Source organism: Otolemur garnettii, unplaced genomic scaffold, assembly GCF_000181295.1.
Source record: "Otolemur garnettii isolate 467f Iridium unplaced genomic scaffold, OtoGar3 scaffold00021, whole genome shotgun sequence".
NCBI lineage: Eukaryota > Metazoa > Chordata > Mammalia > Primates > Galagidae > Otolemur > Otolemur garnettii.
Window position 1 is genome coordinate 5,486,748 of NW_003852416.1, and position 15,961 is coordinate 5,502,708.

At 45.2% G+C, this 15,961-nt stretch overlaps 1 protein-coding gene across 2 annotated transcripts in view; it reads right to left on the bottom strand.

Moving 5' to 3' along the window:
* Window positions 1-1,310: 1,310 nt before the first annotated feature.
* The window catches only part of PNLIPRP1 (pancreatic lipase related protein 1), a 31,146-nt gene continuing 16,495 nt past the window's right edge, over window positions 1,311-15,961 (bottom strand). Inside the window, exons 1-12 of one of the 2 annotated variants that reach the window (XM_003787139.1) lie at window positions 14,153-14,201; window positions 13,440-13,594; window positions 12,829-12,954; window positions 10,719-10,853; window positions 9,317-9,425; window positions 7,738-7,857; window positions 7,521-7,640; window positions 5,956-6,074; window positions 4,959-5,088; window positions 2,965-3,073; window positions 1,648-1,815; window positions 1,311-1,374 (exon numbers count right to left, since the gene is read on the bottom strand). In XM_003787139.1, the coding sequence (XP_003787187.1) occupies window positions 1,311-1,374; window positions 1,648-1,815; window positions 2,965-3,073; window positions 4,959-5,088; window positions 5,956-6,074; window positions 7,521-7,640; window positions 7,738-7,857; window positions 9,317-9,425; window positions 10,719-10,853; window positions 12,829-12,954; window positions 13,440-13,594; window positions 14,153-14,201 (1,404 nt within the window). Of the gene's footprint in view, window positions 1,375-1,635; window positions 1,816-2,964; window positions 3,074-4,958; window positions 5,089-5,955; window positions 6,075-7,520; window positions 7,641-7,737; window positions 7,858-9,316; window positions 9,426-10,718; window positions 10,854-12,828; window positions 12,955-13,439; window positions 13,595-14,152; window positions 14,202-15,961 lie in introns of those variants that run through there. The other variant, XM_003787140.1, reaches the window with a different exon arrangement.

The following is a 15,961-nucleotide window of genomic DNA, read 5'->3' on the forward strand; positions in this document are numbered from 1 at the left end:
TGCTTACTCAGGAGCAGGCAGCTCTCCCTACCCGAGAGGGCAGAACTGGTGTCTTCTGCTTTCTGCCCTCCCCAGTGCCTGGCACAGGGATGGGCACAGAGCTGTGTTTGATGCTGCAGAATCTGCCTGGCATTGATTGAGCTCTTTGCAACACGTTGCAGCCTTGCCTGAGTGTGGTGAAACTGTGACAGAGGGCCTCAGCTGGGCTCAGTTCACTGTCATTCGCTGCTCCCCACTCCAAGGCACTGCGTGCCCCTGCTGCCATCATCTTTATCACCCTCATCATCACCACTGTCTACTGAGCACTTGCCCCTTGGCCCCTCTGGTGAGGCTGTTTCTCACAGTCGCTCCTTCCGACCTTGCCGCAGCACCGTATCCAACGGGCGATGGGAGGAGCCCATTCACATTCAGGTTTGATGTGGCACCCATGGTCAGAAAGAGAAGCCAGGCACCGGAACTGCAGGGGGAACTGGTGACTCAGGGGAGACCCTTTGGGAAGGTGAGGCCTTCCGGGATGACCTCAGCACAGGCTGGACCACTTTCAAGAACGCAGCTGCCTCCCAGGTCATGGGTGGGGCCATGGTGATGCCTGATTGGTGTGTGTGAGGAGAGGCTCCTAGGAGCCCCAGATGATAGGCTGACAGAAAAGGCTGCCTTCTCAGGACCCGCCCTGTGCATTCCTCAGACCTCCCTGCTACCAGCCCTGCCCTGGGGACCCAGAGTCTTCTCCAGGCTGCCAGCCCGAGCTGTTCCCGTGGGGGCGTCGGAGCTGGAGGCCTGTCAGCGCCCTTTGTAGGTGCTGGCTACAGGCTCTGCATACCTCATTGACAGCCAGGGCCACCCAGCGGTCCCATCACCACCAAATCTGCCGCCACAGAGAGGCCCGGCCATCCCTGGACATTTCCCTGATCCGTCAAGGTAGTCAAGCTGAGCCAGGAGCCCGACTCTCCGTCCTCACGGGAACTCCAAGTCCCTCTGAATGTGAACAGCTACCTGCCCTCTCTGGGCCTCAGTTTCCCCCGTCAGATGAGGGGCGGGGCTGCAGGTTGGCAAAGCTCTAGATCTGCTGCTGATTGTCACCTTCCCGGGTAAAGAGAAGACAGGGGCACGGGGACCAAGGACGCTGGGGAGAAATGTTGTGTGATGGGACGTCAGTGGCCAGAAACCCAAGTATACGGACATGCTCATCAAATTTTTAAATGTTCGAGTCCCACTTGTCCCCACAGCCGGCAGCTGACGCCAGAGATAGACGTGTTGAGTAGCAAGTGGATTTATTGATGTGAACCCAGCAAAACCTCCCGGCCTAGAGTCTAGCAGGGAGTGAGAGTGAGCAGCACATCTTCTTTCACCGTGTCTTCACTGCAGAAGTTGTACCTGCAGAGAAAAATGAGTGCATGTTAAGAGTCTGGGTATCCTTAGCCAAAGCCCTGGTGAGTGGAGTTGTTAAGCAAAGGTAATTGCTGATGTGCAATTCAAAAGGAATGGGGGAGAGCACTCCGGCTTTGGCTGAAGCCAATTCCTGGAGACTACAGTAGCATCAGGGCTTGAAGTCTGAGAAGCCCAGCCTTGGTGGGGCGGGTTCCATTATAACACCAGTCTCTGCAAACAACCTTAGGTGCAAACCAGCAAAGATACCAAGATACATACTCTGTCTCCTCCTCTCCCTTCTGCACGGTGATCTTGGCTGCACCCACTTTGGGGAAGGTTGGATTTACCACGTTGTTGTTCCAAAGAAACTTGACTTTCTCAATTGTTCCAACATCAAGCTTTGCATCAAACTCATTGGAATGTGTTGTGCCTGGTTTGATGATCCCCCTTGAAACAAAGAAACAGAAACATCCTGTTCTTAAAAATGACTTTTAGTGATCAGTAATGTCCATGCTTTTTTCTATTATAGATGAACAGGACTATTATTTGTTTTTCAAATGTAAGTTAATTTTTCCTTAAAACCTTCTTAAAGAAAATAATGTAAATCCTTCATATTACATGTATTTTGTATTTCTTTCTGGAGGAATTATTTGTACAAAAATAAGTCATTTTGTCATGTAGTTTAACACCACAAATACGTGTTATTAGGCTAGTCAGAAAATAGGATATCTCAGGTAATATTAGATTTATTTATTTATTCATTTATTTTTGAGGAAGTGTCTTACTCTGTTGTGAAGGCTAGAGTGGAGTGACATTGTCATAGCTCCCTGCAACCTCCAGGTCCTGGACACAGGTGAACCTCCTGTCTCAGCATCATGAGTAGCTGGGACTACAGGTGCCCGCCAATATGCCCAGCTAATTTTTATAATATTTTTAGAGTGACAGGGTCTCACTATGTAGCTCAGGCTGGTCTTGAATTCTGGGGCTCAAGCTATCCTCCAGACTCAAGCTCCCAAAGAGTAGGGTATAGATGTGAGCCACCGTACCCAGCCTAGATGAATTTTTTTTAATATGATTTATCAAGAGAGAAAGAACTAAATACCTAAGTTTATAATAGAGAAGAGAAAGCTTACTAGCAGAAGTCTGCAACTGAGTACATAGGTAAATATAGTCATCCATACTTAAGGACAGGGATATTTTCTGAGAAATGTGTCCTTAGGTAATGCTGTTACATGGACACCAGGGAGTGGATTTACACAAGCCTGCATGGTATAGCAGCAGTCTATCACTCCTAGGCCATAAACCTGTACAACATGTTACTATGTCAATACTGTAGGCAATTGTAATGCAGCAGCAAATGTTAGTGTATCTGAATATATCTAAAGATAGGAAATGCACAGTAAAAACATCACGTCATAATCTATGAGACAACCATTGTGTATGTGGTCTGTTTTGTAGACTAGAATGTTATGAGGGACATGATTGTAATTTAAAATCTATTGATAGGTAAAGAGATGACAAGTGTTCAAGTTGAGTGTATGGTTTGAAGGCTGCGTATATCATCAAATAAGATGGAACACTAACACAGAACATTACCTGAACACCTCATACTGGTGAGTGTTTCCTTTATCTCCAAACAAAGCAACTTTGACCTGCCCTGTGGCTGTTCTTCCAGACAATGTTATGGAAACCCCGTATCTCCAGCCTGTGCAGAGGACAGAAGAGTTAGATGTATTCACACGCAAAATAGGTCACCAGAATCCCAGATGTCTCTCTCCTTCCCTTACACTGAGCCATCAAGTATAAGAAACACTACTTATTAATCTGTGATTCAAATGAAGCCTCAGTGGGAAGTTCATATTCAGCAGCAGCCATCCCCATAGGTCTGCACTGCCCAGAAAGGGGGTCACTAGCCACATGTGGCTGCTCGCATTTAAATCCAATAAAATTAAAAATTGAGGGTTTTAGGTGTATTAGCTGCATTGCAGGTGCGGAATTGCCACAGGAGGAAATGACGATTGTATGGGACAGCACGGGACACGCAGGAAGTCTGCTGGGCAGCTCTGCTCCAGAACGGCAGCACTATGAGTTAGTGTGAAAAGAGAAGGCTTGTCTCTGCATCAGGGAAGGAGGCTCAGAGTGCAGTCTGGTGAGCACCTCCAGGGCAGGGGCTGGGTCTCATCTCTGAGTAGATACGTGGACAGTTGTCTTCTAGACTCCCCCTGGAGTGCTGTCCAGGGCTAGATCCACACCCACCCACACACCACCCAAAACATACAAGTACATAAACCTACACAAACCCACACACTCACATACACAAAAAGGCCCATATATAAACCCATACATCTACACAGACATTCATATACATAAATCTACAAAGTCACACACATAAACACACGTGTGTACACATACAAACACGTGAACACCCTCTTTGCCACCTTGTATTCATCTTTCATATCCTCAGAGACATTGCCCCTGACCCTCCCTCTGATCAAGGCCAGGTCCGCCCTCCATGGTGCAACAGTCCACCAAGCCCCCAGCACCGTGGCTGCCTGCTTGTTCTGTTTTCTCTGCTGGTGTATGAATGTTATGAGTAGAGTGTTCTGCTCATTCCTGAATCCACAGTGTCTGAAGCCCATAGATAAATGTGGTTGAGGAATGAATACATGTTTTTTAAATGTTTAATTTGTCGTTAAAATGTGGGCATACGTTTGATGCATCACTATATTAGTTGAAGGATTGATAGCCAGTATCTTCTTAATACACATACACACAGGGTAATACATAGATAACATCTCTTAAAATGTGTATACATTCTGTACCTTGAGTTGGAGGGTTGCACAACCATTTACTTGTCAAAACTCATGGAACTATACACTAAAAAGGGTGAATTTTGCTGAATGCACATTATACTTCAATAAATCTGACCTTAAAAAGTATATGAGACATGTTTTATATTTTTATATTTATATAAATACATAGCTCCTGTTTTTACTGGGTCACATATTATAGAACTGTCATAGGGAAGTTTGCTACAAAGTGGTTCAAATACGCCTACTCTCCACCCTATGTCCTAGTTCATTCAGCGGGTTTTGTAGAGAAATCACAAGCCTCCCACCTCGAATCTCACCCCTGCTCCACCAGAGAGGCAGTCCCTGGGCAGAGCAGAAAATGGAGAATGGAACTGAGCTTTATAAGGGGCACAGCCCAGGAAAGAGCTGACATCAAATACATGTCTCCTGAGTGAAGAGAAGAACAGATACATCTGACGCAATCTTAAAAATAAAAGGAACAATAGACTGTGAAGTGGCGAAAATTCAGGGTAACTGGTCACAAGGACATTGCAAATTGCCACAATCCCATTAATTATACTATTTGCTTCTACTCATCTTATGCCACAGAAGTAAAATGGGAAGAAATGTAGACTCTAAATCCTCAGCTGAGTTTTAAGTGAGATTCTGTGGGTAGATGTGCCCTTTTCTGAGATAACCAACACATGCCCACCCATACTTCAGGTTAGAGAAAAGCCCTTCATTTGTCGCAGAAACTGTATTTTCTTTACCTGGGCAGGTAGTCAAAGTACAACTTACGAGCAAAACTGCTGGCATCTCCCGTGTTCAAGAAGAATTTCTGCTCCTCCCCACTTGTCTTGCCGGCAAATTTATCAGCATAGTGACCCATCTGGGGGCACCCTTGGGCTGGACATGGGAAGCACTTATTCTAATGTGAAGAGTTAGAGGAGACAGTAGGTTGATTCATTGTTTATGACTCCCACGTGGGGGAGAAGACATTCAATTTTCCTATAGCCTGAGCATTCTCATTTGTAACAGCAAGGGGGCTGGACCAGGTGAGTGCTAAGTTATTTTTATCTGGAACAGGTTCCCAACCTTTATGCATAACACATCAGAATTATTTGGGAAGATTTAAAAACACTGATGCTCAGGACGCAGCTTAGATGGCGTATACCTTCCACTGAGTGGCATGCTGATGCGTGACCGGTGGCTCGTTCTCTGGGACAAAAAACTCTGATCCTAGTATTTACCAATTTCCATAGTGTAAATCCTCTGACCATGGCCAGTTTCAGACACCAGTCTGATGGTGCTGAACATGGAGTTGGGAAGGGATGCTCACACTGACTCCTAAGAGCCAGAATAGGCAGGCTCCAGCCTTTTGTTTCTGGGGTGGGAGGAACCCTTGTTGTCAGCCTGGCACATGGGAGCCAGCATCCTCCCTGGCTTCTCTCTGGGCAGTGAGCTCTTCTCTCACACGTTCTTCTGTTCCAGCTCGGCCCTTGTCAGAAGAATGCACTGTTCTTTTTCTAAACTCTAAATGTTGCCTCTCACAGGACACCTTTCTAGATCATCAGATTGACAGCTCTTTTCTCTGGTTTCCCAGAGTTTTCTCTCCCATGAGACTAATCTCACCCAGAATTTTAACCACCTCCTGCCTCAAGCACCCCACAGGACCATGAACTCCGAGGGAGAATGCAAGGCACATAGTGACAAGGCATGGCAAGTCCCAAGCACAGCAGGACAACAGCCCCTCAGTGGGGCAGTGCCCGTCACTCTAGTCGGGATGGTCGCTTACAGCCTGGAAGGACCTGTAGGAAGCACAGGGGTATGCCGTGAACCCGTCTGGGTTGAGGATGCTCTCTGAGTAATACTTGTAGCTTCTCAGGTGATTGCAAGCCACAAAGTCCCGGGTTCCTGGGGAAACAAATGAAGAAGTCTGCAGAGGCGGTTGGGAGAGCTCCTTTGCCTCTGTCTCCAGCATGGGACTGTATTTTTAGAAATTTAAGGTAAGTCCAAAATCTAGCCACAATAATGCCACTTAGCATACAGAGTGTGCTATCTGTGTTCTGGGGACTGTTTTGATCACTGTGCATGTACTGTCCATGTTATCCTCACCTTTCCTGGGTGGTGGGTACCATAGGGTCCCCACTCACATCCATACATTACCACACAATCCATATTTTGCAGGACAGTCTACAGGCAACAGCCTCAATTTACAGCTCATAGCTAGTAAGTGGGAGAGCTGGTATTTAAGCCCAACCTTATCCCTCTAACCTCTGTGCCATCTCGTGTCATAGGTACCAGGCTAGAGGTCCTCAAAGACATGACCTTATGTATATGACCTCCCAGATATGACAAAGCCAGTACAAGGACATTTTCATGCTGCATTTGTGCAGGTAAAAAAGAGGGCCATAGCTTTAGATGACTTTGTCTGAGCATCATGTAGTGTCCTGATTTTCCTCTCAACCTTCCTTGGCTCCCAGCAATTCCTGCCGAGTGACGAATGTCACAGAACATCTTTCAGACCTGGTCAGAAATTGTTTGGTCATTACTGGTGGAGAGTTTAGGCCACTCTCTCCAGGCAAACCCTCATAAAAAACAAAAATGCATCTGTCCTCGTTTTTAGTATTTGCTTTGATGGCATCTAAGTCATTTTGATGAAATTCAATAAAAGTCATTACTCATTAGAAAAACCCACTAAGGTGTTTGATCTGTGTGGGGCCACATGAAAAGTTTGGTATTAAATTTCACCTGTCCATAGTCCTTTTGACCTCATTAGCTACAGAGTCAGAGTGTAGCTGAAGGATTGCCTTTATTTCTGGCTGTGCTAGATCAAAAATAAAGAATACCCACCTCTAATAGCAGAATCCACCCCAACCTTCCTTCCCCGGGAGTGTCCCTCATTCCTACTCAGCCCAGGTGAGCAATGGCTTTGCCATGGAAACCACTGGGGAGATTCTCATTCTGACGACTGAATTAGAGCTAATTACATAAGTTTGAACTACACCATTGACTCCTAAGGAGAATTTGCTGAAAAATTCTCTTAGTTATAGTTAGGGTGTTTACTCTTGGTATTTCCTTTCTCTATTAGTTAACTCCTAATTGATAGTTAGAATTATAGCTTTTAAGCAACAGTTTTATAATTCTTTTAGGACATCAACAGAAATGTTTTAAGGAAGTACAAAATCAGTAGAGCTGAGATATAACAAATGATATGTAGGTACATTTTTCAGAAGTAATGTCCAGAGAGGGGATTGTGTATTTTTAAGGGAGATGTGCTGTCAATCCTGAGATTTGCTCTGGACATATGCTGCTCACTCCCTGGCCCCCTTATCCCTCTTACCCCCACCATGGCTGTACCTGCCCAGATGCCATCCAGGTCCACGATCTGTGACAGGGCATTTTTCTTGCATCCTGGCATGTTCTCTCCTCCATTGGGGAAGAAGTCAAGGTGACCCACCAGTTGGTTTGTTCCAAAACCTGAAGTGTTTGAACCAGCAATGAGCCTTTTGTCATGTAGGGCTCTTGTGGTTAAAACAATTTCATGTGATTGAAGCTGGAGCACCATAAATCTCACCCAAGGATGGAATCAGGGGAGCTGCGTCCGTGTGAATCACATCAACAAAGTTAGCATCAGAGGGGTCAAGTCGCACCTCTTCAGCAGTGCCCTCAAAATTTGCTTCTACAGGATCCAGTCCTAAAAGGGATGGTCAGCACTTCAGAACAATAGACCTGACTGTAGGTGTTAGCAGGACGAGGGGGTACAGATGCTGAGGCTTTGCACTGCCCAACACAAGGGGTGCCATGCCCGGGAGTTGTACGGTGCCATGGTACTGGGTGCTGAATATGAGGCCCTGAAGTCTCAATGCAGCTCATTGCAAGGGGGCCCCACTGGCATGGATAGAAGAAGGCAGATGAGCCAAGGAATTGAGATTTTGTTTGAGCAAGGATTTTTTTCCACATCAGATTCTACCATTTACTTGTATATCTTTCTTCTTCAACATCCTTTTTCTCTTTCCAAGTTAGAAGAAAAAAGAGGGAAGCATAGTATGGTAGCATCATTAAGAGCACAGAATCTGGTGTTAGGGTATCTTGTTTCAAATCCCTACTCAGCTACATTTGGGGCAAGTTGCAAGACCTTGAGAAAGTCACTCAACCTTTTTTTGTGCCTCAGTTTCTCTACTTTATAAAATAGGCCAATAAAAGCATCTGTTTTATATGGTTGGTATAGATTAAATGAGTTAATATGTAGCACTTAGCACAGTGCCTGGCATCTAATCATGGGTGGGTAAATAAAATATTATTTTTTGACTATATATCTTTGGCAAAATTCTTGGATTTGTCAATAGGTTTTTGAAGATTTAGTCAGAGCAGCTGAAAAAGTATGAATATGAATGTAGCTATCTGCTGAAAATAAAGGGGAGGTTTCACACAAAGATAGAGTTGCTTGAGCCAAACATCAGCAAAATCACGTCTGGATCTCAGTTCTGCCACTAGTTGTGTGACTGGGTAAGCTGTTTGCTCTCCTGTGCCTGTTTATTTTGTTCTGAGAATTAAATGAGAACACATAAAGCACTCTGTGCAGTATTTGGGATAAGCAGGCACTTAATCTATGCTTACTATAATTTTTAAAATATATTTTATAAGTATATATGGTTGTTGTTATAATTCATATGTTTCGCCTGAGTTAAAAGGATGCTTTTGGCTATAATTATGGTTGGGTCCCTTCTACCAGCAGAGGCAGTGGGAAACTGTCTTCAGGTTCCGTTCTGCTCCTGATTTCAAGAGAAGGGGAAAGAAGTGACAATATAGCCCCCTCTTGATTATGTTTTGCTCACATCCGTGCTAGCCTTACTCTGCATTTTCCTGGGTGCCGTGTCCTGGTGACTTACCTACAGGACCAGAAAACTTGGACCTAGGGAGGCAGGACCAGGACAGAGAAGGAAAAAGCAAAGGGAGACAAAGCCACCTCCCTTGCCACAATGGCTGATGAGCTCCCTGGGGGCTTCCTGAAATGTTCTGTACAGGCTCCACCCAGCTCTGCCATGGCTAAAGGGGAGTCTTATTTGGGGCAACTCTAAACTGGGTGGCTTTCTTGTGACTTCGTTCTGGGGTTACTGGGGACAAAACATGGGGCTCTGTCTCTGGGGCCTTACCGGTAATCCTGGCCAGGCCTGGAGTCCTGCTTCCTGCCTCTCCAGCCACATGGGCTCCCAGGCTGTGGCCAATGAGGTGGACGTTGGAAGGTGAGTAGTTGTAGTCTTTCTGTAGAGGGTAGATTGCATTTTCAGGACATTTTTGTGCTGGGCTTTTTGTAGCATGCCCACCTGACAATATTACTCCTCTGCTGAGAACCTTCCTAGCCTCGCACTGCCCTCTGGACCAAACACAAGATCATTATGAGGGCCTCAGAACTTTCTCAGCTCATCATCTACTTTTCTAGACGCTTCTGTAGCCCAACCCTTTATTAAATTTTCAGGTCCTCAAATATGTGTCCCACCTCTGGGCCTGGTTTGTCCTCTTCCTCCCATTGTTTTCCACCCCTCAAGCTGTTGCCTAGCTGACATCAACACAGCTTGTCCGTCAGCTCTCAACTTGGATGTCTCTTCCTGGGGAGATCTCCCCAGTCACCCCCACCAGTGTGGATTAGCTGCCCCCATGTGTTCCCATAAAGCCTGTGCTCTCCCCAGCAGAGTCCTCTGACAGATCACATAGTGGTCTTTGCAGTTCTTCACTGCAAGCTCCTTGAGAGCCTGGGATCTCATCTACTCCCATTCTTGGATACCATGCTCCAAAAATATTGGTGAATAAGTAAATCAAATAGAACATGTTTGCACATGTTCTCAAGAGATGTCTGCACATGGACATCTCATTTATGGGCCTATAGTGCCTCTTGTACAAACACCATGAGTTCTGATTGCTGTAGGGGCACAGAAGTTGGTTCTCTTCAACTATAACACAGAGATGGCTGGGACCTTTAAATGGTATAGAATATAGTCCCATGAATTATTGACCTTAAGAATTAGCTAAAATGAAAGACTGGGGTAGGAAAAAACAAATAAAACCACTGTGGCAAAAGTAATTCCCTAACATCAACAGAACCTACATCAATAGGCTGGCAGAGTTGGCACATGCTGATTGCACATACTACTCTCTGGCTGCAGTAGGCTGTCCCTAGCAATGCCGTGTTTTGGCCCAAACAGCTCACCTGATGTCATGGGTGGCCCCTGAGTCTAGATGGCATGGGCCCAAAAGACAACTATTCTATTCACCTGCTCTATGATTTTTTTTTTTTTTGTAAACTAATTAAGCTTCCTGGGACTCCATTTCTTTATTTATAAATTGAAGATGATAATAAAAGCCCTCCCCTAAGTGTTAGCAATTATTACTTTCTCTTCTACTGGTGTGTCATTATTAAGGCAAATTGCAGTTTTAGAAGTAAGATTCTGAAAGAAATATTCATTCTTTCTAATCTTCTTTAATCCACAATTCCCAGCTTCATTTACCCAACACAGACCCGTGGCTTCCCTCCTCACAGGGCCCAGCTGGCTGACTCACCGATAGGATGCTGAGCATCTGGGCCACCTGGGCGCCCACCACGCGCACGTTGTTGGCGGCCTGTGAGTAGGTGGTTTGCGAGCCCTTCTTCCAGTCCACACAGATGCAGTTCACCTCCTCCACCATGAACATGTTCTGGTATTGGGGAGATACCAGGATGTTATCATGAGATCTCGGAAACCCAATCCAGCCAGGGATGAGAAATGGTGCTTCCCTCTTCTAACCGGGGCACTGAGATAAACTCTATTTTTTTAATGGGAATCCTGTTGTCAGGAGTTATCCTTCTGGGAAAATGCTATGATAAAGGCAAATCAATTCCCTTTCTAGCTTGCAGATTAATTAAAACCTGGCCATTTTCTGGTTCTCTTCAACCAAATTCAATAAGGTTGATTAGGAGGGAAAAAAAAAACTGCATCATTAAAAGAGTCTTATTTTGAAAAGGAAAGACTTTGATTGTGATCTCTAATGGCCAGTGTCTAAATGAACATGTGGATTTGACTGTGAGGCGTCCTTTTCACCTCTTGGCAATGCCCCCACCTGCTGGGCATGTACTGAACTTTAAAGTGGGGGTGGGGGGAAACTTCACTACTTTTTCAGACAGGATGACACAGTATTTCATTGAGGAAACATACACTGCAGATTTTTGAAAAATAGAACTGTAATGATTAAAAGAGATTGAGAAAGAAAAACTTCCTCCTGGATGTCAAAGGAGCTGATATATCCCCAGGAGTTCTGCCAGGCAGTGCACAGGACCAGCTTGAGTTAAAAATGGTACTTTGAATTTAAAATCCACTTGGAATCACTTCACACATAGAATACTAATCTGTGTGATCACATACACAGAGACGCTGAGAGGTCTTTCCATGGGACTTTTTTTTTTTCATTTCTTATAGCATAACTATGTACGTTAATGCAATCATGGGGTACAGTGTGCTGTTTTCATATACATTTTGAAATACTCTCATCAAACTGGTTAACATAACCTTCATGTCATTTTCTTAGTCATTGAGTCAAGACATTCATACTCTGCTTTTAGAAAGATTTACTTGTACCCTTGTAAGATTAACCATAGAGGTGACCCCACCAATCACCCTCCCTCCCCCCATCTACCCTCCTCACTTTCCCTCTCCCACCCCCTTCCTATATTCTAAGGCTATAATTAGATTATGACATTCCTATAAAAGCTATGAATTAGTTTCAAAATAGGGCAAAGCAATCTTGAGGAATCTCTCACAACCCTGGAGAATGTGGGCTATGATTGTATCGATAAGATGCTTATGAGTGATAGAACAGGAAAAGAGAAAAGTGTGAAATGTCTGGTAAATCAAGGTCAAATGCAGAATGACTTTAATTTTCTGCATTTGTAATTTTTCCTGTTGACATTACTGATTGGCATTGTTATTGACGTATGTGTGGAAGGCAGGATCTTGGGGTAAATTCAAAGGTAACAGAAACAGATTGAACCACTGTACTCTTAAACAGAAGGGCTGTTAGAATATTGTGCATGTGTGTGCCTGTGCATACATGTGTGCACATGTCTGTGTGTGCCTGTGGGTCTCTGTGTGCATTTGTGTGTGCACATGTCTGTGTGTGCCTGTGTGTCTCTGTGTACATTTGTGTGTGCACATGTGTGTATTCTTCTGTTTCTGTCCTTCTGACCAATACTACAAGTAGGTGAGGCATTTTTTATTCTGCCATTTTAGTTATCCAATCTTAGTCTCCATATCTCAAATCACTGGTGATAGCAACACATCTCTAACTCTGAGAAATATGGGAAAAATTTAACAAAAAGAACACAATCCTTCATTTATGGGAATACAAAGTATTCTTGCTAAAAATGGAAGCAGAAAATATTAAGCCATGGTTTAACCAGAAATGAGATAGCGGCAATATTTTTCATATAGCAAATGGGGTTGCTTCAGGCTACAGATGTAGTTGAGAAACATTTGAAAGGAATTTTTATTTCTGTGAAAAGAGGCATCTTGATTGCATACATTACCTAATATGTCAGGATTTCGTGTTGTCGAGCTCATTGTTATGTGTACATGAGGTGGAGATGCTGGTGGGGAAGCCATGGCCGTGGCTGGCGCAGGGACAGGTGGGCTCCTACCTTGCACATATCCGTCACCCAGCTCTCATCTCCCTTGTCTATGAAGCCGTGGATGATGAACCTTGTCTTCCTGTTCGTTTGAAAATTTGATGCATCAATCGTAGATGGGTCAGAGAGGAGAAGAGTCTGTGACGAATGCAGAAGTGTGGCATGTTTTTGCAGCCCAGTCCTGCCGGCCCATCTCTCCCCTTCCTCATCTCTGCCTACCTGGTGCCTTGACCTTTCAAATCTTAGCACAAAGCCATGTCTCCCATGAAGCCCACTCTGATCTTCCTTCCCTACCCTATCTCTCCAAGCCGATAACCACTGTCTCTACTGGGTCTGGATTGTGGCTCCCATCTTACCTTTCCCTTGTTAAACAGAAAGCTCTTTGCCCCAGACCTGAATCACCTAACTGCTAGAGACTCTGGCAAGTGAGACCCATTCATTCATTCAAGCCAAATTTGCTGAAGACCTACTCTGTCTAGGTCTGGCTAGGCCTGGAGGGCCGGTGGAAGGATGTGGTGGGGCAGGCAGGGTGGAGGAGGAGGGTGTGGGGATAAGGAACCCATGGTCCGCGGGCTGGCAGCCCCTCCCCAGTGACTGTGATGTCAAAACAACAGAGGTCTCACTTGAAAGGTGTTTGGGTTTTCATTGGTGTAGAGCAGGAAGCGAGTGCCGATCTTCTCTGGGCTCCAGGGGAGAATTTTCAGGGGCCTGATTGCTGTCCCGGCCCAAGGCTCAGTGTCAGAAAAGCACCCGAGGTTCTCATAGCAAACTTCTTTTCCTACAGAGAAAGCATGAGTCTGCTTAAGGAGGGGCTCTGGGTGTCACCACTGTCTGAGCTTTGTCCCTCTCCTGTCCTGGGCATAGTCTAAAGACCATGGATGCACCCTCCTCTGCCCTTCTCATTCTCTTCTTGGCCCCAGCACCTGCCTACTGGCTTGGGACCAGTCCCATTGAATCCCACAGGAACACCAATGGTACCTTTGCTCAGAAACACCCTCAAAACTTAAAAGTTCTGAGTCCCATCCCAGCTCTCCTGATATATTTACTTCAATAATGTGATAACAGGCACTATTAAGTCAGTATGTGAAACCAGGAAGGTGTTTAATGCTCTACCTAAGAAAGTCAGCCCCAGGCACTGGAAGCATGAAGGCAGCTGGTGGGAACATCCTCTGAAACAGGCCCCTCAAAATTCCCTGTGTACCATCTTGGGTAGAGGGTCAGCCTCAGAACCCAGAGTCTAGAAGCTCGGAGCCCCACTGGGGCTAAAGCTTCCTCTAGCCAGTGCTGAGATCTTGGATTTAGGCTCTTCCCAAGGGCCAGGTGTGATGCTTCTTACCTTTGGCTGCTCCAAGCAGGAAGAGCGTGATTGTCCAGAAGATCAGCATCTATTGATAACATATATCATGTATTATATAATAATAACAATATAATACATTTAAACAATTTGGGCATTACCAGAGCTATGAGTAAAAACTCCCAGCTCTTCAAGGCTGTTAGCCTGGCCTCTACTTCCCAGCAGGAGGGTGAAAGGAGGGGCAGAGTGGCTTACCCTGCCCAGTGTGCCAGCTGTCTCCTCTCTCTGGACCCAGGAGCCAGGCCTTGTATTTTCTTTATATTCCAGTCTTATCATTTGGACGTTACTTCAAGAAACAGCAGGTGATGATAGCGCTTCATGTTGTAATCTGCACAAATACACAAAACAAGATTATTAATAATCTTTGCACAAGTCTAGGAAGATGAAAGAATGCCTGGTTATGTGGGGAGAAAAGTCACTAACTTTGTGCTTATGTAACTATAAGTGCACATGCAAACTGAATAGGCCCGACTTTTCAATTCTATTTCATCACCAAGTAGTTTACAGGTATCAATAAGGACACAGCATCAAACTCTAATGATGGAGGGCAGTATTTCCTACTTAGAATAATGGAAATTCCATCAACTAGCTGGAAGGAAAGGGAAATTTTTCTTCTTTCTCTTTCTCTCTCTCTCTGACAGATTAGCAGTATGTGGGTACCTGAGCTTTGGGGATATGTCCTCCCATTAACTCCCTGCTTCACTTATCTATTGCTATGCAGTGGACCAGTCTAAAACATAATGATTTAAAACAGCAGCGATTATTGCATTGTGTCACTCTAATTTCAATAGTTGGGCTCAGGAGTCCCCCAGAGCCCACTCCCTGTCGGTGGAGTTCCCCCAGATCTTCTGAAGGCTGCACACCTGCAGGTGAGACTCGCACAATTTACCCATGGACCTGCACATCTGTGAGCAGCCCAGCCAGTTCACACAGCAAGATAGGTAAGCCTCCACATGGTGCCCCTCACTGCCAAGTTAAATATGCCTCAGCGTCAAAGTTTACAATCTTGTATAAACAGAACACTGAGGCACAGGTCCAAGGGCCCTCTTAAGAAAATGGAAAGGATTTCTCCAGGAGTAATAAAGAATAGCAGCTGACAGGTATTCAGGCTTGCCAAGGATAGCCAGAGTCCCAAGCACTTCATACGCATTATCCAACTTAATATTACAACCACCCTGTTAGGTAGGTGCTATTAGAAGCCTCCCTTTACAGATGTGGAAACGGAGGCACAGAGTGAGAAGCAAATTGCCTCTAAAGCCACACAGCTAATGACTGTGAGATGGGACTTGAATCAAGGCTGTAAGAATGAAATAAGGAACCACTGAGTATTTAATTATGCTGAGCAAGTAATCAACCAGCTTTGTTGGGTGTCAGCCACGCAGACAGGGGAGATACTTACACAGAATAAATCAGAATAGGAAATATATTTCCCTTAAACCCTGGCAGGCCTTAGCCCTCTGGTTGGCCTGTCTAGGTGATGAGGTGTTTAGTCTTTGGAAGTCTGCTCATGGAGTCTGGGAAGGTGCTGGAGTCATTGACAAAGGCTGTGGTGAAGTCACAGACATTTATTGCTTTTTTTTTTTTTTGACACTGGAAGACTGCACACAAGATTTGTGAAAATCTAATGGTGGCTGTAGAGGGAAACTGGTTGGCAGGGAGTGTCCAGTGACCTGCTTGCCTCTTGGCTTTCTCTTGCCACTTTCCATTTTGCTCTCTGCTCCTGTCCACACTGGCCTCAGGGCCTTTGCACTCACTAATCCCATAGCCTGAAGCTCTCTCCCCTGAGCCTTC